Source organism: Callorhinus ursinus, unplaced genomic scaffold (assembly GCF_003265705.2).
Source record: "Callorhinus ursinus isolate GAN/ISIS: 27379988/994484 unplaced genomic scaffold, GSC_fseal_2.0 scaffold13, whole genome shotgun sequence".
Classification (NCBI taxonomy): Eukaryota; Metazoa; Chordata; class Mammalia; order Carnivora; family Otariidae; genus Callorhinus; species Callorhinus ursinus.
Window position 1 is genome coordinate 33,097,998 of NW_027397075.1, and position 25,811 is coordinate 33,123,808.

Here is a 25,811-nt window from a genome sequence, read left to right on the forward strand (position 1 = left end):
GACAATCTTTTGCTACCTTTACTCATTTCTGTTACAGATAAACCAGAATAAAGAAAATACATACTATTCCAACAAAATTTTTCCTGTTTGCATCGATTTTCAGGGGCTCTAAGAGGGCTTCTTCCCTAAAGGCTGTCAAAGATGGAACAAGAAAACTTTTAGTGCTTCTGCCTCTTGTCCAGCCATCACACAGAGAAGTGGAGCATGACTTAGACACCCAGGAACACCAGCTGTACCTTCTAACACATCATTTCCCTAACAATGAGCTGGCAGTATGGTGCGCTGTGCAGGTCAGGGAAGCCAGCCCAGGATGACAAACTGCCACAGATGAGCTACTTGTCCGTGAGTTTCGTTAACTATCAGATAATACTGCTTTATGAAATAATGCCCTTAAAAATACAGGAACGCTTCATATGTTGCTAAAAGATTTAGTGTGAAGGAAAAGGCAGGCATAGAGAGAATATTTTCACAGAATATTTTTTATTACTCTACTCCTTGCACTATGTATGGAAACAGTACGGTTAATTTTTAAGTCCAAGAGAAGAGATAATTCACAGAGAGCCAGAATTCACTGACTGAAACATCCACCAGATTTCTTAATTTAAAATTAAAAAGTAATTTAACCGTAGGCAGCATCAGGTAGACTAGACTCCCATACTGGACCCCTACAAAACTAGGTTTTTGTCTATTAGAGAAGCCTCTTCTTGCCAGAACTGGTTTCCCTGCTCAGTAGGTTCCAGAGCGGGTCACCATATTGCTCGCTGGACCCCCGACAGCTGCCCGTGGTCTGCTAAGTGACGGAAGACAATACGACTAAGCCTCCAGCGCCGCTTTACACCACGTGGACGGGACGTCATAACACACCGATTTCGGATTCGAACAGGGCAGCTATCCCGGGGAAGGGCAGCAATTTCTCCATCGGCCACTTCCTAAGGGAAGTCACAACATTACTACACAGATCACATGCACACAGTTATTCCATATGCTTGAGTCAATGCTTAGAGTTAGGGAACAAAGGGCTAGATTCACTAATATAGCCAGTTTCCCCAAAGAACCTTAGACACAGTAGTGAACCTTAACCTCTGGGTAGAAACAAATAGACCGGAAAAAATGATAGAAATGTTTGGCATGCTCCCAAAACAATCTTTAAAAATTTTATAGAAATTTAACACAGATACACAAGAATCCACAAACCATTAAGTGTAAAGCTCATTCACTTTTAACAGGACATCTCTGTAATAAGCAACTGGAATGCAAACAAACATCAGCAGCACCCCAGGCCCCACGTGTGCCTCCTTTTAGACATTGACCACAGACACTGTTAGCCAGCAGCTCTCCTGATTACTAACATCACAGATGAGTTCTCCGTATTTAGATTTCATATAAATCTAACCATACAGTAGGCATTCTTTTTCATTCATTTCTCTTTGGCTTCTTTCATTCAATAATATGCTTGTGAGATTCATCCATACTATTGCATGTGTTGTAATCTGTTCATCCTCATTGGTGGTGATTTTCATCGTGTGAACATACCATAATTCATTTATCCATTCTACAGCTGATGGACATCTGGGTAGTTTCCAGTTTTGAGCTCTTATGAATAGGGCAGCTGCATCTTTTTTTTTTTTTTTTGAATCTTATTTCCATTGAAGTATAGTTGAAATATGGTTACATTAGTTTCAGGTGTGCAGCATAGTGATTTGCCAAGTCTCTACATGATGCTGTGCTCACCACATGTGTAGCTACCATCTACACATCTACCATGTGGTGAACATGGAAGTGTAGATGTCTTCTCAAATTACTATTTTCATTTTCTTCAGATACTCAGTAGACTGCTGCTGGACCATATGGATAGTTCACACCACACAACACTGTCACAGTACCATTGACTATATTCCCTGGGCTGCACCTTTCATCCCTATGACTTACTCATTCCATAACGGGAAGCCTGTACCTCCCACTCCCCTTCGCTCCTTGTGCCCATCTCTCCCCTCCAATCCCGGCAATCATCAGTTTCTTCTCTGTACATATGGGTCTGTTTCTGTATTTGTTTTGTTTTTTTTTTAGATTCCACATGTAAGTGAAATCTCATGGCATTTGTTTTTCTCTTATTTCACTTAGCATAATACTTTCTAGGTCCATCCATGCTGTTGCAAATGGCAAGATCTCATTTTTCTATGGCTGAATAATATTCCATTGTGCACACGCACGCACACCCCCCCACCCATCTTCTTTATCTATTTTTCTATTGATGGACACTTGTGTTGCTTCCATATCTTGGCTATTTGTAAATAATGCTGCAGTAAACCCTGGGGTGCATGTGTCTTTGAATTAGTGTTTTTGCTTACCATGGGTAAATACCCAGTAGTGGAATTACTGAATCATATGATAGTTCTATGTTTAATTACTTGCGCAGCCTCCATACTGTTTTCCACAGTGCCTATACCAATTTATATTCCCACTAACACACACGAAGTTTCCCTTTAATCCACATCCTTGCCCATACTTGTTGTCTTTTTACTTCTAACCATTCTGACAGGTGTGAGGTGACATCTCCTTGTAGTTTTGACTGGCATTTCCCTGATGATGACTGATGTGGAGAATCTTTTCATGTGTCTGTTGGCCACCTGGAAGTCTTCTTTGGAAAAACATCTATTCAGGTCCTCTGCCAACTTTTAAATTGGATTATTTGCTTTTTCGGGTGTTGAGTTGTAGAAGTTCTTTATGTATCTTGGCTACTAACCTCTTATCATTTGCAATGTTTCATTTGCAATATCTTCTCCTATTCAGTCGGATGTCTTCTTACTTTGTTGATGGTTTCCTTTGATGAGCAAAAGCTTTTATTGTGGTGTTAGTCCCAACAGTTTATTTGTGCTTTTGTTTCCCTTGCCTGAGGAGACATAGCTAGAAAAATGTTGATACAGTCGATGTCAAAAAAATTATTGCCTATATTTTCTTCTAAGAGTTTTATGCTCTCAGGTCTCACATTTATGTCTTTAACCCATTTTGAGTTTATTTTTACATATGGTATAAGTGGTCTTATAAGTTGTATTCTTTTGCATGTAGCTGTCCAGCTTCCCAACAGCATTTATTGAAGAGACTATCTTTTCCCCATTGTATATTCCTGCCTCTTTTGTTGTAGATTATTTCTGTGCTCTCTATTCTGTTCCAATGATCTATATGTCTATTTCAGTGTCAGTACTACACTGTTTTGATTATTATTGCTTTGTTGTATATCTTGAAATCTGGCACTGGGATACCTCCAGCTTTGTTACTTTGACTATCTGGGCTCTTATGCAGTTCCATAAAAATTTTAATATTATTTGTTCTAGTTCTGTGAAAAGTGCAGTTGGCATTTTGATAGGGATTGCACTGAATCTGTAGAATGCTTTGGGTAGTATGGATATTTTAACAATATTAATATTTCCAACCCATGAGCATGGAATATCTCTCCATTTATTTGTATTGTCTTCAATTTCTTTCGTTAGTGTTTATAGTTTTCAGAATACAGGTCTTTCATCTCCCTGGTTAAGTTTATTCCTAGGTATTTTATTGTTTTTGGTGCAACTGTAAATGAGACTGTTTTTTTAAATTTCTCTTTCTGCTACTTTGCCATGAGTGTATAGAAGTGTAAATAATTTCTGTATATTAATTTTATCTCCTGCAACTTTACTGAATTCATTTATTATCTCTAATAATTTTTTGGTGGAGTCTTTAGGGTTTTCTGTAGTATCATGTCACCTGCCAATAGTGACAGTTTAACTTCTTCCTTACCAATTTGGATGTCATTGATTCATTGTATGATTGCTGTGGCCAGGACTTCCAGTACTACGTAGAATAAAAGTGGCAAGAGTAGACATCCTTGTCTTGTTTTGGTTCTTACAGGAAAAGCCCCCAGTTTTTCACCACTATATACATTCTTGTTTAAGTCATTTGGAAAATATGTGAACATATTTCTGTTGTCTCCCCATGTTTTTTTCTCCAGCTTTATTGAGATATAACTGACATGTAACATCATGTAACACACTGTGATGATCTGATACATGTATACACTACAAAATAATTACCACAATAAGGCCTACTGAACACCTTCATCACCCCCAAATAATTACTTTTTTTGATGAGAACATTTAACATTTACTCTCTTAACAACTTTCAAACATACAATATTGTTAACTATAATTACCACTTTATATGTTAGATTCTCAGAACTTATTCATCTTATAGAGATAAGTTTGTACTCTTTGCCCGAGATCTCCCCATTTCCCCGACCTCCCAGCCACCAGTAACCACCATTCTAATCTGTTCCTATGAGTTCAACTAACTCCACATTCCATATGTAAGTGAAATCAAACAGTATTTGTCTTTCTCTGACTTATTTAACATAATACTCCCAAGGTATATTCAAGTTATTGCAAAAGGCAAAATACTATTACATATTGTGTGTGCCTGTGTGTACCACATTTTCTTTGAATAAGTATCACATTCATTTGCTAACACTTAGGTTGCTTCCATATCTTGGCTATTGTGAATAATGCTGTGGTGAACATGGAAGTGCAGATGTCTTCTCGAATTACTATTTTCATTTTCTTCAGATACTCAGAAGTAGACTGCTGCTGGACCATATGGATAGCTCTATTTTTAACTATTTGAGGAACCTCCAGTTTTCAATAATTAGTGCACCAATTTACATTCCCACCAACAGTGCACAAGGGTTCCCTTTTCCCCACATCCTCGCCAAAACTTATCCTTTGTCTTTTTGATAATAGTCATTCTAACAAGTATGAGGTGATATCTCATTGTGGTTTTGGTTTGCATTTCCCTGATCATAAGTGATATTGAGCATCTTTTCATGTACCTGTAGGGGACATTTGTAGGACTTCTTCGGAAATATGTCTATTTAGGTTCTCTGTTCATTTTTCAACTTAAGTGTTGATTTTTGGCTATTGAACTATAGGAGTTCCTTATATATTTTGGATATTACCCCTTTATCAGGTCTTTTATTGTGCAGAAGCATTTACTCTTATGTTTTGCTTTTTGTTGCTTGTGCTTTTGGTGTCATATCTAAACAATCACTGCCAAGACCAATGTCAAGGAGCTTTTCCCTTATGTTTTCTTCTAGAAGATTTATAGTTTCAGGTTTTAAAGTTTTCACACATTTTGAGTTAATTACTGTGAGGTGTAAGATAGGGGTCCGATTTCATTCTTTTGCACGTGAACATCCAGTTTCCCCAACACCATTTATTAAAGCAACTACTCTCTCTCCATTAAGTAGTTCGGGTTCCCTTGTTGAGTATTTGTTGACCATATATGAATGGGTTTATTCCTGGGCTCTTGGTTCTCTTCCATTGTTCTAGGTGTCTGTTTTTATGCAGTATACTACCTTGAATATTACAACTTTGTAATAAAGTTTTTTTCTTTAAAGATTTTATTTTTAAGTAATCTCAACACCCAACACAGGGCTTGAACTCATAACCCTAAGATCAAGAGTAGCATGCTCCACTGACTGAGCCAGCCAGGAGCCCCTATACTAAAGTTTTAAATTAGGAAGTGTGTTGCCTCCAGTTTTGTTCTTTCTCAGGACTGCTTTGGCTACTCAGGGCTCTTTTGTGATTCCATATGAATTTTAGGATTTTTTTTTTTTATTTCTGTGAAAAATGCCATTGGAATTTATCAAAAAGTCTATAAATGGCTTTGTGTAGTATGGACAGTTCCTTTTCTTTTCAAGACTTACTTATTTTAGAGAGAGAGAGAGAGAGGAGAGGCAGAGGGAGAGGGAGAGGGAAAGAGAGAATCCCAAGCAGATTCCCTGCAGAGCGTGGAGCCCAACATGGGTCTTGATCTCACGACCCTGAGATCATGACCTGAGTTGAAATCAAGAGTCAGACACTAAACAACTAAGCTATCCAGGTGCCCCAAGTATGGACATTTTAAAAATATTAATTCTTCTGACCCATGAACACAGGACATCTTTTCGTTTATGTCTCCTTCAATTTCTTTCATCAATGCCTTATAGTTTTCAGCATATGGATCTTTCCCCTCCTGAAGTTTATCCCTAAGTATTCTACTGATTTTGATGCTACTGTAACATGGGATTGTATTATTTCTTTTTCAGATATTTTGTTGTTAGTCTATACAAACACAACTGATTTTTATATCCTTCAACTTTACTGAATTCATTGGTCAGTTCTAACAGTATTTGGTGGAGTCCTTAGGATTTTCCATGTATAAGATCACATATGCAAACAGTTTTACCTCTTTTTTTTTTCCACACCCAATGTAGGACTTGAACTCATGACCTGAGAACAAGAGCACATGCTCCACCAACTGAGCCAGACAGGTGCCCCACTTCATTTCTGATTTGAATGCCTTTTTAAAAATTTTTCTTGCCTGAGTACTGTGGTGAATAGAAGAGCCAAGAGGGGGCATCCTTTCCCTGTTCCTGATCTTAAGGGAAAAGCTTTCAACCTTTCGCCACTGAGTATAATGTTAGCTCTGGGCTTATTATTTTGTTACACATTTCTTCTACACCCAATTTCTTGAGAGCTTTTATCATGAAATAATGTTGAATTCTGTCAAATGCTTTTTTGTATCTGTTGAGATGACCATATGATTTTTATATTTCATTCTATTAATGTGGTATATCATATTTGTTGATTTGCATATGTTGAACCATCTTTGCATCCCAGGGATACATCCCATTTGATCATGGTGGATGATACTGTTAATATGCTATTATATGATTTTGCTAGTATTTTGTTGAGAATTTTTACACCTACATATTTCAGGGATATTGGCCTATAGTCTTTTTCTTTCTTTTTTGAGAGGGAGGGAGGGTGGGGGGGAGAGAAGGAGAAAGGGGGAGGGAAGAAGAGAGAGAATCTTAAGCAGGCTCCTCACCCAGGGCGGAGCCCGACACGAGGCTCGATCTCACAACCGAGATGAAATCAAGAGTCAGAAGCTTAACCGAATGAGCCACCTAGGCACCCCTGTGTTTCTTTTCTTATAGTGTTCTTATCTGGCTTTGATAACAGGGTTATGCTGGCTTGATAAAATAAATCCGGAAGTGGTCCTTTGCCTCCAAGTTTTTGGAAGAGTTTGAGAAGTATTGGTATTAATCCACTTTTTTTTTTTAATGTTTCTAAAAAAAAAAATTTAGGAGAAGGGGGAGGGGTAGAGGAAGAGGGAGAGAATCCCAGCAGGCTCCACACCCTGAGATCATGACCCAAGCCAGAAATCAAGAGTCAGACACTTAACCAACTGAGCCACCCAGGCACCCTGGTATTAATTCACCTTTAAATGTTTGATGGAATTCACTCATGAAGCCATAGGGTCCTGGGTTTTTCTTTTCTGAAAGGTTTCTGATTACTAATTCAATAGCGTTATTCATTATTGGTCAGTTCAGATTTTCTATTTCTCCTCCAATTAGTCTTATTAGGCTGTATATTTCTAGGAATTTATCCATTTCTTCTAGGTTATCCAATCTGTTGGCATGTAATGGTTCATACCAGTTTTTTGTTTTTTTTTAAGATTTTATTTATTTGACAGAGAGCAAGAGAGCACTAGCAGGTGGAGCAGCAGAGGGAGAGGGAGAAGCAGGCTCCCCGCTAAGCAGGGAGCCCAATATGGGGCTCAATTGCAGGACCCTGGGATCATGACCTGAGCTGAAGGCAGACACTCAACTGACTGAGCCACCCAGGTGCCCCACCCAGTTCATATCAGTTTATGATACTTTGTATTTCTGTAATATCAGTTGTAATGTTTCCTTTTTCATTTGAGTTCTTGCTCTTTTTTACTTAGTTTAGCTAAAGATTTGCCAATTTTGTTTATCTTTTCAAAACATCAGCTCTTAGTTTCATTGGTCCTTAGTATGTTTCTGGTCTCTGTTTCATTTATTTCTGCTTTAATCCTTGATTTTTCTTTTTCTTTCCTTTTCTTCTTCTTTTTTTAATAGTAAGTTCTACACCCAATGTGGGGCTTGAATTCATGACCCCGAGATCAAGAGATGAATGTTCTACCGATTGAGCCAGCCAGGTGCCCGTTACTCCCTTTCTTTTGCTAACTTGGGCTTAGTTTACTCTCCTTTTTCTAGTTCCTTAAGGTATAAAGTTAGTTTATTTCCCATATGACTTATGAGTCATGAAAATTTGAAACCTCTGGGATGCAGATCAAATAAGAGGGAATGGGTTTGAGAGGAGGCTGGGAAAGGATAACAGAGCCCTGACACCTATGGTAAAGATTCTAACTGCTGGAGAAGCACAGATGAGGGATCAGATGAGATTTACATTTTTAAAAGATTATTTGCAATAGAGAGAATGAAGCTGGTAAGGGCAAAAGTGGTTGAGATGGAGGAAAAAGAAATTACTACAGAAGCTTGCATTAAGGATTTCTCAGTAGAGATTTATTCTTATATATGTGCATATTAGTGTGTGATTATATTCACTTAAATATGACAAGTATGATGGACCCTGTGCTAGACTGTGAGAAAGCACAGTAATTACTCTAACATATTATAAGTGCATAAATTAAATAAAATGCATATGAAAGCCACTAAATTAACACAAACTATTAAGCATTAAAGAATATTTCCTTGGTACTTCATTCTTTTTGGTGTAATTGTAAATGGATTGTTTTCTTAATTTCTCTTTTTGCTACTTCATTATTAATGTATAGAAATGCAATAGCTTTCTGTATATCAATTTTATAACTTGCATCTTTATTAAAATCATTTATCAGTTGTTAATAGTCTATGGTGGAGTCATTGGGTTTTTTTTTTAAGATTTTATTCATTTATTTTAGAGAGCGAGAGAGAACATGCACTGCATACAAGTGGGGGAAGGAGGAGAGGGGGAGGGAGAGCGAGAGAGGGAATCTCTGAAGCAGATCATGTGCTGAGCACCGAGCCTGACACGGGGCCCGATCTCATGATCCTGAGATCATGACCTGAGCCAAAACCAGGAGTGGAATGCTTAAGCAACTGAGCCACGCAGGTCCTCCTGGGTTTTCTCTATATAGTGTCAGGTCATCTGCAAACAGTGACAGTTTTTACTTTTTTTTTTTTTTTTTTAAAGATTTTAGTCATTTGACAAAGAGAGATAGCAAGAACAGGAACACAAGCAGGGGGAGTGGGAGAGGGAGAAGCAGGCTTCCTGCCGAGCAGGGAGCCCGATGCGGGGCTGGAACCCAGGACCGTGGAATCACGACCTGAGCCAAAGGCAGACGGCCAATGACTGAGCCACCCAGGCACCCCTTTACTACTTCTTTACCAATTTTGATGCCTCTTCTTTCTTTTCCTTGTGTGATTCCTGCAGTTGAGTACTATGTTGAATAAAAGTAGTGAAAGTGGACATCCTTGTCTTGTTTCCAAACTTAGTGCAAAAGCTTTCAATTTTTCACTGCTGAGTATGACGATGGCTGTAGATTTTTCATACATGGCTTTCATTATGTTGAGGTATGTTCCCTCTAAATCCACTTTGTTGAGTTTTGTCACGAATGGCTGTTATATTTTGTCAAATATATTTACTGAGATGATCACATGGTTTTTATCGTTTCCCTTGTTAAAGTATCATATTGATGGATTTGCCAAAAGTGAACTACCCTTGCATCCCTGAAAGAAATTCCTTTGACCGTGGTGAATGACCCTTTAATGTATGTTGACATTGCTTTGCTAATTTTTTTTTAACCTATGTTCATCAGAGATTTTGGTCTGTGGTTTTCTTTTTTTGTAGTGTCTCTGTCTGGTTTTTGTATCAGGTAATAGGGGCCATGTAGAATGAATCTGGAAGTTTCCCTTCCTCTTTTATTTACTGGAATAGTTTGAGAAGAATAGATATTAAGTCTTCTTCAAATGTTTGGTAGAATTCATCTGTGAAGACATCTGGTCCTGGAATTTTGTTTGTTGGGAGTTTTTTGATTACCAATTCATTTCTAGTAGTAAGTCTGTTCAAATTTTCTATCTTTTCCTGATTTGGTTGTGAGAAATTGCAGGTTTCTAGGAATTCATCCATTCCTTCTAGGTTGTCCAATTTGTTGGCATATAATTTTTCATATTCTCTTGTAATCAATTGTATTTCTGTAATGTCATTTGTTATTTCCTCTCATTTCTGATTTCATTCCTTCCTTTTTCTTGGTAAGTCTGGCTAAATGTCAATTTTATTTATCTTTAGAAAGAACTCAGCTCTATCATTGATCTTTTCTATTGTTTTTTTTTCCACGTCTGTTTCATTTATTTCTGTCCTGATCTTCATTATTTCCTCCCATTTACTAGCTTTGAGATTTGTTCTTTTTCTAGCTCCTTTAAGTGTTAGGTTAGGTTGTTTTGAGATTTTTGTTTCTTGGGGTAGGCCTGTATGACTTTAAACTTCCCTCTTAGAAATGCCTTTGCTGTGTCCTAAAGATTTTGGACTTCACTGTTTTCATTTATTATTTATTTGAGAGTGAGGGCAAGAGAGAGAGGAGAAGAGCAGGGAGAGGGAGGGAACCCTGAAGCACACTGTGAGCCCAACGATGCAGGGCTGGATCCCAGGACCCTGAGATCATGACCTGGGCTGAAATCAGGAGTCCGCTGCTTAATTGACTGAGCCACCCAGGAGCCCCAGTAAGACTCCTGAATGCAGGTATTCTATGTCACCAGGTAGGTGCAGGACCTTATGCTTAAGGAAGTCAAATAGGGTTGACATCCTCTTATTCAAGTTAAGGAGTACAAGAAAGTAAACCTAGAGGAAAGCCTCTCAGTACACAGAGGTGGGCAAAGGAGTTGAGAGAGGCAGGCTAGGAATTGCCCTGGGGGAGGAACAGTTTAGGCCACCTGGCTGGCCTCATGGATCAGCACAGCCTCCCAATGCCTTGATAGTTGAAAGAGTGGGAAGAATTTGGGGCGGGGGGAGATCTTAGGTCAAAATAACTGCCCAATTTGTGTGGTTACCATGCACCAGTCCTTTCTAAGGGTCATCTAGTGAAACAATTAAAAGGCTAGTTAGGAATGAATAGTTCTCTTTAGTCTGAAACTCACCAAAATCACTTCAAGGTTATTAATTTATATTGACTAGGGGGCGCTTGGGTGGCTCAGTTGGTTAAGCAACTGCCTTCGGCTCAGGTCATGATCTCAGGGTCCTGGGATCGAGGCCTGCATTGGGCTCCCTGCTCAGCGGGAAGCCTGCTTCTCCCTCTCCCACTCCCCCTGCTTGTGTTCCCTCTCTCGCTGTCTCTGTCAATTAAATAAATAAAATCTTTAAAAAAAAAAAATTATGTTGACTAGGATATCTTGATCATATTCTCCAGAAATTATATTGTTACTAAGTCACAACAGTATCAATTGTGCTCTGATTTGAGAATGATCTTGTGGTAGACAGGGTCTCATCTTAATTAGCTCACCTGAAGATCTTTTGGCAAAATGGTATTCTTCCTGAGTGAATTGATCCGTAGCCTCTCATCTGCATATTCATAGGCCATTTTTCGTCTCTTCACATCACGCAACATTTTCCAGTCTACGTAATAACCTCGAACTTGGCCTGAAGGTGATGAAGGAACCATCTAAAAAGATAAGGAACAAGGTGAAGGATCATCAGACCCAGGCTCTGCCAGTGTCTCTCATCCTGTGATACCTTTATTGACCATTTATGACCTAATAGTTTTTTTTCCTAGTAATTTTGGATCACTTTAATAGCTTAAACTAATAGACTCAATTCAAAATAAATAACTTCTACAAATGTACATTAATCCAAAATGGTGGTAACTAATAATGCCAATAAGGTGTGTTAGAGAATGAAATATTTTAAGATTTTTAAATATAATTGTTTGACCTTTACTTAGGCTAATAGCTATATGGTTCAAAAACCAAAAAATAAAAAGAAATAGTATAGACTCCCTCATCTCATCCCTTACCTGCCCAATGACCACCCCTCTACCTCCAAAGGTATCCACCATTACTAGATCCTGCGTATCCTTCCAGAGATCTTTGTCTATACAAATACATATACATACTTCCTCCCCCATATTTCATGCCCCCCCCTTTTCTCATTTAACAATATATCTTGAAGATCTTTCATATCCATATGTTAAAAAGTTTCTCCATTTTTTTTTAGGTTGCATATTCCACTGTCCATACAGTAGACTTGACAAGGTTCAGGGCACACGACCTCAAAATATGACACCTTGACATTATTGACTACATCAAGCACAAGGAATTTGAGAAACAGCAGGTGCAGGAAAGACTTTCTGACCTCCCCCTAAAGCAGGTGTTAAGACCTTCAGGTGAGAGGTGCCCTCCCTATACCTGACAGGGGTTTGGGAAGGGGGGTATGGGCAACGTTATCATTGAAGATGGAGGGACACCAAGAGGAATCAAAGAACAGGCCTTGCTGTTTGCGGAGTTTACCACACTTAGCTCATACTCTTATCACATTTCCCCACAACTTCCCACTTCACCAGACCTAGCATTAATATTCAGGTTTAACCCTTTGGTTATCACTTCCTTATAAAGGCTCATGTATCATGTAAAACTTACACATTTGTATGCTTTTCTTCTGTTCATGTATTTTGTTATAGGGGCCCCAGCTGAGAACTTAGAACAGAAGGAAATGATTTTTTCCTCCTCACAGATGCATCATTTATTTAATCTGGGACCTCCTGGCAGACATCTAGATCACACCTCACCATTTATCGTTAAAAACAACGCTGCACTGAGTAAACTCCTACATAAATTATTTCACATGCATTCCTATAGATCAGCAAGGTACATTCTTGGAAGCAGAATTGCTGGAGTAAAGGGTACTTTGAAATTATCACTGGACTAATATTTCTTAGCATAAGTTGTCTAGTAATAAGACAGTATGTTTCTCACTGTCACATGTTTACTTGGTAAAAAGAAAACCACAGGCCCCAAATGTCATCACTTAGGCTGGGTCCTCAAACAAGAACTTAATACCTAATCTACTTGCAGTTTCAACCTCCCCCAGAAAGTCTTAACTGATTAGGCAGGAATTTTCTGATGGGTGCCAATACGTGCCACCTAGGCCCCATCCCCCAAAGGAAGATGAGGCCGTCTGCGTTAAGACCCCCTGCTCCTCCCGCCAAGGGAAAGTGACCTTGTCTGAAGACAACTAATGATTTTCTTGCCCCACCCTTCCTATAAAAAAAACCCCTCCCATTCTGTACATTTCCTTAGAGCTCCCTTCTACTTGCTGCTGCCTGATAGTGAATCATTTAATAAAGCCAACTGGATCTCCAAATTTACTTGGTTAAATCTTGTTTTGTTTTAACAGATTTAGCCATAGCGTTGGGCTATGAATCGAACTTCTCATGGCATTCGGGGACAATGAGAAACCCATGGCACCCTGTGAACCCTTTTGAGTTTGGTTCTTCTTGCCATTTCTGAGAGCCACTGCTAAGCCCCCCTAGGTTTCAGCTTTGCTCCTCTTGCATTCGAGATACTTATCTAATATTGGCTTTCTAGTCCGGGGTTAATGGGTCCATTTAGACCAATGGGGATCCTAACCGAGTGCCTGTCCTTCTCACTTGGTTTAGTCTGCAATTCCACATTGGAATCCCTTCCCCAGTTCCAGTCTGCATTCCCCACTTACTGGGACTTACTGGTTTGGTCCTTTTCCCATTTCCTGTCAGCAGTCTCCCTGAATGGAGTCTGCTGGTTGGTTTAGTGCACATTGGTAACTGCTGATGGTGCACACGGTCTTCTGTTGGCCAGTCTGCAGTGACATGTTTTCATTAGTGCTGGTGTGGCGAGGTGCATGTTTGTTTATCTTGTTTTGTGTGTACCTAAAGGCTATAGCTAACAGGGATCTTGAAGACCAAAAAGCCACAAAAATTGGTGGGCACAAGTTGAGCATGTGAGAGCGTAGAGCGCTCGCCATCTAACTCAAAGACTCCTGTGTTAGGGGTAAGTGGTCACAGAAAGGGTTAGATGGACAGTAGGTCACCACCAACCTCAAGAAACTTCCATGCAATGAGATACTATGTAAAACACAGTTCCCAGCCCTGAAGCACACCCCTCCTACATAGGAGATTGGTTGAGAGACCCAAAGCGTAGCTAAAGCGGTCAATGTGCACATAAACAACAAAAACAAACCAACACTGGGTAGGGGTTTTCCTTTCTTCTTGTTCTCTGACCTAAGAGTTTGGCTTTGTGACTGATGAGAATATTCTCTGTGGTCTTCACCATCTGGAGGGTGCACTTACTGGGGTGCACATTTATGGCCAGTTGAACAGACTGGGGATCTGTTACAAGCAGCGCTCTCTTTGTTGGGCAGTGCTGGCTCTCAGGAGAGTTTGTCCTAAGAGGTCCCAGCCTATTAGGGGCCTTTGTCATAACCTGTGTTGCTTGTTAGTGCTAGAAAACCCATTCCAGACTACCTGCCTGGTATCACAGATTAGGCGGTTGTGACTAAAGGCGATTCACGTTTGTGGGAGACTGGAGACTGCGTGCACACATCATTCTTATCACCTGTGCAGTGAAGTCTTTGCCTTTTTTTTTTTTTTTTTAAGATTTTATTTATTTGACAGAGAAAGACACAGCGAGAGAGAGAACACAAGCAGGGGGAGTGGGAGAGGCAGAAGCAGGCTTCACGCCGAGCAGAGAGCCCGATGTGGGGCTCGATCCCAGGACCCTGGGACCACGACCTGAACCGAAGGCAAACGCTTAACGACTGAGCCACCCAGGCGCCCGAAGTCTTTGCTTTCTTAAACTATTCTTCGGAGTAAACTTTTGGATCAAGGTGGCTGCATTATCTATGCCCTCTGGATGCCCCTTGTCTTTGGGTAAGCCATAAAAGGCTTATTGGTATGAGTTGATATTAAAATGAATGAGACCCTACTTGTCAATGGCCAAATGATGGATCCTTTAAATTGGCTATATTTGGGGAAAAAAATATCTTTAGAAAGAGCTCTCAATTGCCTTATTAGTATAATGGCTGGCCCTAGGGACTCCCTTGACAAGAAAAAGAAAATAAGACAAATAATGTCCACATCCAATCAAAATTCCCCTCCTTAAAATCCAGCCCCATCTGCCAGTTTTAACTTCCCCTTTCCTACAAAATTTGCAGAGAGCACTCCAGCCTAATCTTTAGGTTCAAAGTATATATGCTACTTCTGTAAATGTGAAAAGCCAGAACGTGAATTTAGCAGAATCACTGGGAACTGTAGGGTTTGGTTTACTGTAACTAACCCCTCCCATCTTCACGCATTTTCACACAATGATCTTTGTAGATATAACCTAGACACTTCCTCCCCCAAAAGATTCATGTCCCCTGAAAAGCAGCAAATTTTTTAAGGTATAAAGCTAATACTTTATACAAATAGAAGTTAATAGATGCCAAGGTTGAATTGTATAACCAGAAAAAAAGGTCTCTATTGAATGGCTTTATTTTATACAGATTTTACAAAGACAGAAATCCTTTAGTTCTCATTTTAGTTAAAAATCTTCCTAATATGAAGAAAGAAATCTAGTTAAAAAGGTGGGCCGGTTCCTTGATATTCAGGCTGTAAATCCATTCCTTGGAGAATTAAAAACTGTCTCTGTCTTACAAATCTCTACAAAACCAGAAATGAAACTCCAGAAACAAGTCAAAACCCACCTATCTTTACCAATGCCCAAACCTCGCCTAATCCTCTCAAAATGTTGTAAAAGACCAGGATATTGAAACAAAATTGTCCTCTTAAGAAAAAGGGTAAATTTTAGGGGCCCCTGGGTGGCTCAGTCAGCTAAGTGTCTGCCTTGGGCTCAGGTCATGATCCCGGGGTCCTGGGATCAAGTCCTGAGTTGGGCTCCCCGCTGAGAGGGGAGGTGATAAATCTTATCACATCTCTGAAATGTAAGCACAGCCCATAATCACCTGAGACTGAAGGGGGAAAAAAGGGCCTTTTTTTTTTTTTTTTGAATGAGTGAGAGAGAGAGAGAGAGAGAGAGAGAGAGAGAGAGAGAGAGAATCCCAAGCAGACTTCCCACTGAGTGCAGAGCCCCTCGATGTGGGGCTTGAGCTCACCACCCAGAGATCATGACCTGAGCTGAAATCAAGGGTCTGATGCTTAACTGACTGAGCAGCCTGGGTGGGTGCTCCATGAGAGAGGTCCTTTCAAAATACAAACTGCTAAAAGGGTTCTTAGGCTCAGACTTCAGCACCTCTGATAACAGAGGGATAGACTCCAAATCTCCACCTTGAAGAAAATTTGGATACTTTCTCTGTAAATTTTCTACCCCTATCTTCTCCACGACCTAAGAGCAAATACAAAACTACAGGGAGAAGTTTTTCATCCAAAAAAACAAAAGAATACAGGGAGGTGTTTGGAAATCAGGCCTATATGTCCTCTCCACAAATATTAGTAAAAACAAATGCTATAAATTTTTGTTTACATCTTGTCTGTGTATTTGTGTCCATTTATGTTGTAAATATTAGATATTTTCTCTACCTCCACCTGGTACAGGTAAAATTATTTTGTAAAAGAGCTCTATTTAGTTGGTTTGAAGGCAAGTGCTTGTAAAATTTGTGCATTCTGAAACTCTAAGAAACTAACCCAAATGTGTTTTCGAGTTCATGTGATACGAAAAAATATTTGAAATCAAGACTAGTTTAAAACAGACATGTCTTGGGGCACCTGGATGGCTCAGTTGGTTAAGCAACTGCCTTCGGCTCAGGTCATGATCCCAGGGTCCTGGGATTGAGCCCTGCATTAGGCTCCCTGCTTTACAGGGGAGCCCGTTTCTCCTTATCCCTCTGCCTGCCACTCCCCATGCTTGTGCTCTGTCAAATAAATAAAATCTTAAAAAAAAGACACGTCTTTCAAGGTATCAACATTAAATATAAAACTTTATTCTACCTAAGCTATCTCTTACAACATCTGCCCACCAAAAAATAATACCTTAGGATAATGCTTTGTCTAATGTTTAATGAAGTTTTGGTAGGTAATCTAAACTTATTTAACAGACTAAATAGTTTTAAGTAAATTTTTAAAATAGTGTCCCCAAATCCTTTTGATAACTTGAAACCTTAAAGTTTTAAGTTAAATGAGTTAAGTTAAATTCATTAAATATCTAGATCATTTCCAAATAAGACAAAACACTAAAACATTAATTACTAAACATAGGTTTATCTACTTTTGGATTCTTATTACAGAAATCTAAAAGATATTTAGATGTGTTAATGGTACATGATAAAAATTAAAAAGGCATACATATGCTTCTACATAATATGAAATGTATCCATGAATTTGCAAATTTAAGGAATGCTGGTTAACAGACCATTCACAATTGCTTACCTTAGTTCTCACCACAAATTAAAGTTTCTAAAGTTAAAAACTTGAATTAATATTATGTAATTAAAGCTACTAAAAATAAGGGAAACATCTCCATATGCCAAAAAAGGGAGTAAAAAAAGTATGAGAAATAAAGATGAATTTTTTGTTAAGGGGAAAAAATTAATTTTGTCCTAAAATAAGGCTGGTTGTTTAAAGAAAAACAGGACAAAAATGGAATGTAGGGGGAAAAGAGTTATAAAAGGTTTGTGGAAAAGGAATCTTTGAAAAGGAATTTAAAATGTGGTCAAGCTGATTAAGATTAAAATGAATTTATTTAAAAAAATGAGTTTTGGGGTGCCTGGGTGAGACAGTCAGTTGAGCATCTGACCCTTGGTTTTGGCTCAGGTCGTGATCTCAGGGTTGTGAGATCAAGTGTGCTGGGCTCCATGCTCAGCGTAGAGTCTGTTTATTTTTTCTCCCTTCCCTCTGCCCCTCCCCTCTGTGCTCACATTCTCTCTAAAATAAATACATAAAAAAGGACACTCAACTGAACCACCCAGGTACCCCTGAATAAATAAAATCTTTAAAAAAAAAATGAGTTTTAAGGGGCACCTGGCTGGCTCAGTCCATACAGCATGTGACTCTTGATCTCGGGGTCATGAGTTCAAGCCGTTGGGTACAGAGCTTACTTTAAAAAAAAAAAAAAAAAAGAAAAAGAGGAGTGCCTGGGTGGCTCAGCTGGTTAAGTGTCCAACTCTTGATATCAGCTCAGGTCTGGATATCAGAGTCCTGAGTTCAAGCCCCACATTGGGCTCCATGCCCAGTGTGGAGCCTACTTAAAAAAAAAAAAAAAGTTTTAATATCAAAAGCTGATCCCGGGGGGTGTTTGGGTGGTTCGGCTGGTTAAGCATCAGACTCTTGATTTCAGCTCAGGTTATGATCTCAGGGTCTTGAGATTGAGCCCCGTGTGGGGATCCATGCTCAGCGGGGATTCTGCTTGAGATTCTCTCTCTCCCCTCTCTCATTCATACTCTCAATCTCTCTAATATGATCAAATAGCACCTGCATCACTCAGTTGGTTAAGCGTCTGCCTTTAAAAACAGTCTACCAGCAATGTCTGATCTGTTTGGGCCATAATCCTGGAAAAACTGTTTGTGCTCCCACAGGCTTCAGACCTCCTTATGTACCCTTTGAGCACCAGCAGCTGGACTTCATTTAACTGCTGCTTAGCATGGGTGATCAATGTTCTTGTTATTGTATGTGTGTTTTCTGAACGGGCTGAAGATTTCCCCCCTGCGGTATACTTTCCATGATCTCCAAAGACCAAAGCACCCACTTCACTGGGTAAATCATACAAACATTAACAAAAACCTTGTAAACCTTTTCGGATTCTATCAGAATATGATATTCTGCTGCTCTCTTGTTTTATCATGCTAGTATGACTAGCTACTGCAAATCGTTAATACCTTAAGCTAAACCCTATCATCAACAGGTAAATAAAGCTTTCTCTGAACCCCAGTTCAAAGGATCCTGTTGGTTACAGTCTGAAGCCTGAGGACTGGGCGTTTTAGAAACATCATCAGAGAAAAACAACTTTCAAGCCCCGCTGGAAAAGACCTTACCAAGTGCTCCTGACCAGTGACACTGCCGCAAAACTAAAAGGTATTAAGCCTTGGGTACCCACAGCTAAAAAAACACTCCACCTGACACCTGGTCCATACAGATGCTGCAGACCTCTAAACCGAACTGACAAGAGAAGTAACTGACACTGAGGTAGACTGCTTCCACTCAAGATGACAGATCAAGACTTCATACTATAAACATAAAGCCCATTCTCCTTTTCCTTTCCTTTAATCTGGCACTCCTTGGGAAGATTAACATCCTCAGGCCCTTGCTAAGAGGGGGTAACCTCTTTTACTTCAGGCTAGGAGAAAATCTAACTGTGCTCTTAACTTTTCACAAGTAAAGTAAGTCATCTAATTGGTCGCTTCCCCTGAATTCACACTGTTGAGTTAAAAAGGATCTACGAGGAGGCTTTCATGACTCAGGATTTATTCCTTTTGACAGGTCCGCATTTCTCTGGTTGGGGATAAACATAAATGAGGCTACGATCAAGAACTGCTCCTTAATTCTTAAAATTATTGCAAAATCTGGTGCTAAAGCAATTGCAGCCCAATAAAAATCCTTAAACTCTCTAGCCAAAGTTGCCCTTGATAGGAAAATAGCTCTTATCTTTTTTTTTCAGATTATATATTTATTTGACAGAGGGAGACACAGTGGGAGAGGGAGAAGCAGGCTTCCCACCGAGCAGGGAGCCCCATGCGGGGTTCCATCCCAGGACTCTGGGATCATGACCTGAGCCGAAGGCAGACACTTAACGACTGAGCCACCCAAGAGCCCTGCTCTTGATTATCTTTTATCTGAGCAAGATGTCTGTCCTTATGGCCCAACACCACCTGCTGTGCATGGGTTAACACTTCTGAGGAAGCTGAAACTCAGTTACGTTAAGATCATAGAACAGGTCACTTGGCTTAAAAAGATAGCTCCTTCCATGGGGTCTTTGACTTTTTAAATTTTGATTAGTTTGGGTCTTGGGGACTATAGCTCTATAGTACACTCCATACACTAGGAATTATCTTGCTTATATTAATCATAGTAATTCCCTGGTGCATTGTATTCTCTCAAAAGTTTTAAATGCATGTTCACAGCTGCTAACCATCTGGCAAATGATCTAAGACTTGAAACATCTGGGGGTGCCTGGCTGGCTCAGTCGGTACAGTGTGTGACTCTTGATCCTGGGGTTGTGAGTTTGAGCCCCACATCAGGCATAGAAATTACTTTAAAAATCTTTTTTAAAATTGAGAGAAGAGATTTCAAATCTAAGGAACAAAGAAAATGACCAACTTAAAAAACATGAACCTGAAGCCATGACCTGTGAATATCCCAGAGGTTAAGCCAAAATGTCATGACCTATGGATATCACACAAAGGAATAACAAAAAGTGCTATAACTTGAGGTTGGTCATTGAGTGGCGCTAAGGCCTTCAATTCAATTCAATTCACATTTGTTAAGCTGAGAGTTTGACCAAAAGGGGGTAATTGTAAAAAACAGAAAACCACAGACCCAAATGGCATTACTTAGGCCGAGTCCTCAAACCAGAGCTTAATACCTAATCTACTCAGTTTCAACTTCCCCCACAAAAGCAGTATTAACTGGTCAATCAGGAATTTTCTGATGGGCACCAGTAAGTGCCACATGGGCCCTCCATCCCCCAAATGAAGAGGAGGTAATTTGCATGATAAGACCCCCTGGCTCATCCCCCTAAGGGAAAGTGACCTTGCCTGGAACAATCCTTTTCTTTTGCTAATAACTTTCTTGCCCTACCCTCTTTCCTATAAAAACCTTCATTTTGTACAGTTCCTGGGAGTGCCCCTCTACTTGCTGGATGGGATGGTTCCTGATTCCAGAATCATTTAATGAAGCCAATTAGATCTTCAAATTTACGTAGCTCAGTTTTGTCTCTTAATATAGTGGAGGCATAGATTGTATAGGCCACTAAAACTCAAGTCTCTTTCAAACCAGAGCAAACATTCCATGTTAATTAAATTTCAGCTATGGAGGGACACCTGGGTGGCACAGTTGGTTAAGCATCCGACCCTTGGTTTGGGCGCAGGTTTTGATCTCAGGGTGAGATCAAGCCCTGAGTCGGGCTCTCTGCTCAGTGTGGAGTCCACTTGGGATTCTCTCTCCCTCTACCCCTTCACCCTTTCCCCACTCACTCACTGTCTCTTTCTAAAAGAAAGAAATCTTAAAAAAATTTTTCTGCTATGTAATGACTTCCAATAAAAGCTGTTTATAGAATATATATACAGCATTATAAAGAATATAAAACGAGATTACTAGAATGCCAAAATTTTTTCCATCTAATAAAAGATAAACTGAACACATTAAATGCTAAAAGTCTCATGGAGAAGGACAACACTTCTACAATCACCTTTGGAAATAAGACAAGCACAAATGGAATTTCAATACTGATTTGACACATGACTGAGTCAAATGAATACCATGGTCTCTGGGGCTGGAAACAAATGTTATGGAAGAGGGGGCTTCAGCAAAGCTTTGAAGGGACTGACAGGGTTTTGATACAGCTGGTGGGGGCAGGGGAGGGGAGAGAAGATGGTTTGTTCAAAGCAAACATGAACAAGGTAAGATTCATAAGACCAGGAGAGATCATTCTGGCTGAAAGAAACAATGTGTTGAGGGGCAACCCAAGGTTCACTTTTACCTATGAAACTGAAAGTTAGGGAGATTTAGAAAACAAAATTGCACATTTTCCTTCAATCCTTTTCCAAACTCTTCCTAATCAACTTCCTCTCTACCATCTCCTAACAGGTTTCTATTTATTTTTAAACATCTTTCATTCTTCTTTTGTATAACTTTTATGGTCAGAAAAAAAATACACTCTTAAAACATTTATTGCTCTATTACATTGTCTTCTGTGAATGTTTTATGTCCTTTGCCTACATTTAGACTGTCAATATTTTATCGGTTTCTAACAGTACTATATACATTAAGATTACAGTCTATTCTGTACACATCCTATCCCCCCCCTTAACCTGTCTTTACCTCCCAAAAAGCTTTCGGGGGGCCCTCTTCAACTCATGCTCTACAATCAAAATATTCTAAATCCTCAACTTCTTAACATCTTCAGATTTTTGCTCTAGCTGAATCCTGAATCCCTCCTGATGGCTTCCCCTGTAGTTTTTTCTACCGTGACTGGGCAAGGAGGTAGGGGAAGTGTATTCCTTGCTCTTCAGGGCAGCTCCCAAGTCTTTCTTCCTGAAAGGAAACTTTGACTCTCGTGCTTTTGGCTTCTATCTCCCATCACCCCTCACTCCTGCACTCATCTACCACAACCCCTCCCTTTCATTTGTCACTGAATCTAGATCCTGGCTCACTGTCACTCTCCAATATTCTTGTCCTAACTCCTGGTGATCTCAATGTACATGGAATTATCTCCTGATTTCTCTGTTCCTTGAACCCCTCTCCTCCAGGGATTTTTGTACTCCCTTCCATGCCCTAGGTCTTTTACTACCAGTAAGTGCAAGCTTTCTGTTATCTCAGTTTTGGTGCCTCGTTCTCTATCACTTCTTTCTGGCTTGCTCCTTCAAACACCCCAACAACAACCCGTGAGGTTTTTAATTCACTGATCCTACCACTTTTCACTCACAGCTTTTGATTTCCTGTCTCCCCCTTACCCAGCCTGAATTCCACAGGGGATAAATACAATGTTGTACTTCATACAATCTCAACTCCCTGGCCTCTCTCTCTCACATCACTGTATTTGCTCCAATTCTTGTCCCTAGTTTTCCTGTCTGCTCCTATTTCACACCATTTCCTCTTCCCTTAAATCCCTAACACCTGCTTCCACACCCTCACACTCCACTGATGACTTCTCTTTAATTAGAAAATTAGAAGCAATCAGGAGAGAATTTCCATAAACACCCACTACTACATCTACCCACTTACTAGTATCTGTAATCATATGCTGTACATTCTCTCCTGTTATTAAATATCCACTCTTATAGTAGCCGCTACCCACATATTGCTACTGAACATTTGAGATGTAACTAGTGCAACTGAGGAATGTAATTCCTAATGTTATTTAATTTTAATTCATTAAATAAACTGAAGCAGTTGTAAATATTAAACAACTTTACTGTTTTGGTGGGACATTTTCTATTTTAATGGTGGAAAATTTGACATCCAAACTGAGATGTGCTGTCAGTAAAATTCAAACGGGATCTTGAAGATCTAGTATGAAAAAAGAATGTAAATTTCTCACGTCATCTTCGTAGATTACATATTGAAATTAATTTGGATATGCTGGCTTCAAATATTTAAAATTAATTTCATGTTTCTTTTTACTTTTTTAACATGGCTACTAGAATATTTTATTTTTTTAAAAGATTTTATTTGTTTGAGAGCTAGTGAGAAAGAAAGCACGAACAGGGGCAGAGGCAAGGGGACAAGCAGACTGCCCTCTGATCAGGGAGCCCGACGTGGAGTTCGATCCCAGCAGCCCGGGATCATGACCCCAGCCAAAGGCAGACGCTTAACCGACTGAGCCACCCAGGTGCCCCTAGAATATGTTAAATTAACACACGCAGTTGGCATTATATTTCTGTTGGACAACACTACCACAGAGGATGAACTGTCCATGTTCTTAGACTAAACAATGGAACATGAGGTCCATCACCTCTTACCTACAAAAAGGTACAGCTCCACAATTATTCCTTGATTTTTCCCACGCTACAAGATCTTTCCCGTTAACATAAAAAGTTTTCTGACACGTGAAAAAACAAGGACACAAAACACCCACTCTTAACCCACCTCTCCTTCCAGCAGCTACCGACCCATTTTTCTGCTCCCCTTGCCTCAAAACATCAAAGCAAAGGTTTGTCTATACTCAGTCTCTCAATTTCTTTCCTCTCGTTCTCTCTCGAACGCTTTTGGCCCCCATCACGCCACTGAAACTGCTATGATGAAGACTCCCAACAACTTCCACGCTGCTAAAACCAACAGCCAATTCTCAGCCCTTTTAATTGGCCTGTCAACTTTGAGCACAGAGCTGACCACTCCCTGGTCCCTGAAATGCTGTCGTCGCCTGCGTCCGGGCCACCACACTCTCGGGGCTTTCCCTCTCCCTCGAGGAACTCCCGTCAAGTCTCCTTTGCTCGGCTCTCCTCGCTTAACATTGGAGTCCCTGGAGCCTCAATCCACGGACCCCCTTCTCTTCTCCATCTGCACTCACTTGTGTATAAATCGGCGGCAATCTGCAGCTTTCAATGCCTGTCAGAGGCTTACGAACATCAAATTTACATTTGCAGGTCAGACCTCCCTTGGGGCGGGTCCGCACTGGGTGCCACAGGTGGCCGAGTAGTAGAGGACCCGTAGGTTTGGGGATTCAGTGGGGAGGACGGGGCGTGGGGCTAAGGGCACGGGCCTGACCTGCCGGACGGTCCGCAGCAGAGAGCCCAGCATGGAGGCCGCCATGTTGTCCGCCGCAAACGCCGAACCGCGGGAATTTTATTGACTGCCGAATGCGGCGACGACGCGGGGGGCGGGGCCCGGGGCGCAGGGGGCGGGACGGAGGGCGGGTCTTTAGCCTACAGCTGGAGAGCTTACTTGCTGGCTTTGCGTTCTCGCGGTATTTCACGGAACATGAGCAAATTACAAGCCCGGGAGTTCGTCTTTGATACTGATGGTGCAGACTGGCGCTCCTCGCTTCTTGCTGCCGTTCCTTCAGCTTGAGATACTGTTAAACTACCTTCGTCCCTACCCACCTACTTTCCTTCCGCTCCCCTTCAGCTCTTCGTCACCAATTTCTCTTCCCCAGAGTCCTTCCCGGTCTCGCTCAACCTGCTCCTCCTCCTCCTGTGTCTTCCATCCAGTTTAGGGTGCTATTTGCCGTAAACCTAGAATTATTGCCAGCTCCTCCTTCTCTGTAATTACCCCTGTGGATTTTCGAATCTTTTCTGTCCACTAGAATGGCCATAATGATCGTATTGATGATTCCTGTTTATATGTCTAGGATTTTTATATACATTAAAACACTTGGGGTTTTGGAAGGGAGAGGAAGGAACATTGTCTTTTAAAAACTGCTTTTTTCAGGGGCGCCTGGCTGACTCAATTGGAAGAACATGCGACTTTTGATCTCCCAGTCATGAGTTTGAGCCCCACGTTTGGTGTAGAGATTACTTAAATATTTTTAAAAACTGCTGTTTTCAGTCTGTAGTACAGGGAACTTTTAGGTCATCTTCATAGCAAATGTCCTTGGTCTGGAATGAACACTTTGAGAGGCCCCTTTCCTTTGGATGTAAGGCTAGTACCAACTACCCACGGTTCTGGTAGAAGAGTATCAAGGAGTATGTATTAGCTTGGCACAGACCTGTATCTTAGATATGTTGATGGGCGAACTGAGGTGATGCCCATGTGCTATTTATAGTATCTTCTGGGAAGGAAGTTGAACGCAGACTCCTTTCTTTAAAGTTCCAAGTTTATTGGAACATATCTAATGGACAGGGGAGGAACTGACTGAGGTCAGCGGCAGCAAAGAACAACATGAGCCCCTGTCATGGTGGAATCAGAAAATTCCCGACCATGTCAGGTAAGCATCTATTCCTAATGTTAGCCCTTGCAATGCTTTTCTCTCCCCGCAATTGAGTCCTCTGTAATCAGCTCACAAAATGAGTGAGCCAGCTTTCTGTATGGTGGCCTTTTGCTTCCTTTCTGTAAAAATAGTTCTGAAAGCATCTTTAAACAGCATTAGTCACTTTAAAAAAATGTGGTAAAATATACACAATATAAAATTTCCCATCTTAATCATTTCTAAGTGTATAGTTACATGGTATTAAGTACATTCACATTATTGTACAACCACCACCACCATCCATCTCTAGAACTTTTTAATCCTCCCAAAACAAAATTCTATATCCATTAAACAGTAGCTCTCTATCTTCCCCCACCCCCATCCCCTGGCAACCACTCTTCTGCTTTTGGTCTTT

General features: G+C 40.4%; 1 protein-coding gene across 1 annotated transcript; it reads right to left on the reverse strand.

Annotated features, from left to right (window-relative positions):
* Window positions 1-461: 461 nt before the first annotated feature.
* On the reverse strand, window positions 462-24,396 carry MRPS14 (mitochondrial ribosomal protein S14). The gene is made up of 3 exons (XM_025878138.2): window positions 24,256-24,396; window positions 11,374-11,532; window positions 462-929 (listed from the first exon to the last, which is right to left on the reverse strand). Exons 1-3 carry the CDS (start codon window positions 24,298-24,300, stop codon window positions 747-749), a joined length of 387 nt encoding a protein of 128 aa, XP_025733923.1. The 5' UTR covers window positions 24,301-24,396; the 3' UTR covers window positions 462-746.
* Window positions 24,397-25,811: the final 1,415 nt, after the last annotated feature.

Coding starts and splice junctions, on each gene's coding strand:
- MRPS14 (XM_025878138.2), bottom strand. CDS start 24,300: ATGGCGGCCTCCATGCTGGGCTCTCTGCTGCGGACCGTCCGGCAG. Junction 11,533..24,255: donor TGCTGCGGACCGTCCGGCAG/GTCAGGCCCGTG, acceptor TTATCTTTTTAG/ATGGTTCCTTCATCACCTTC. Junction 930..11,373: donor TTTTGCCAAAAGATCTTCAG/GTGAGCTAATTA, acceptor GACTTCCCTTAG/GAAGTGGCCGATGGAGAAAT.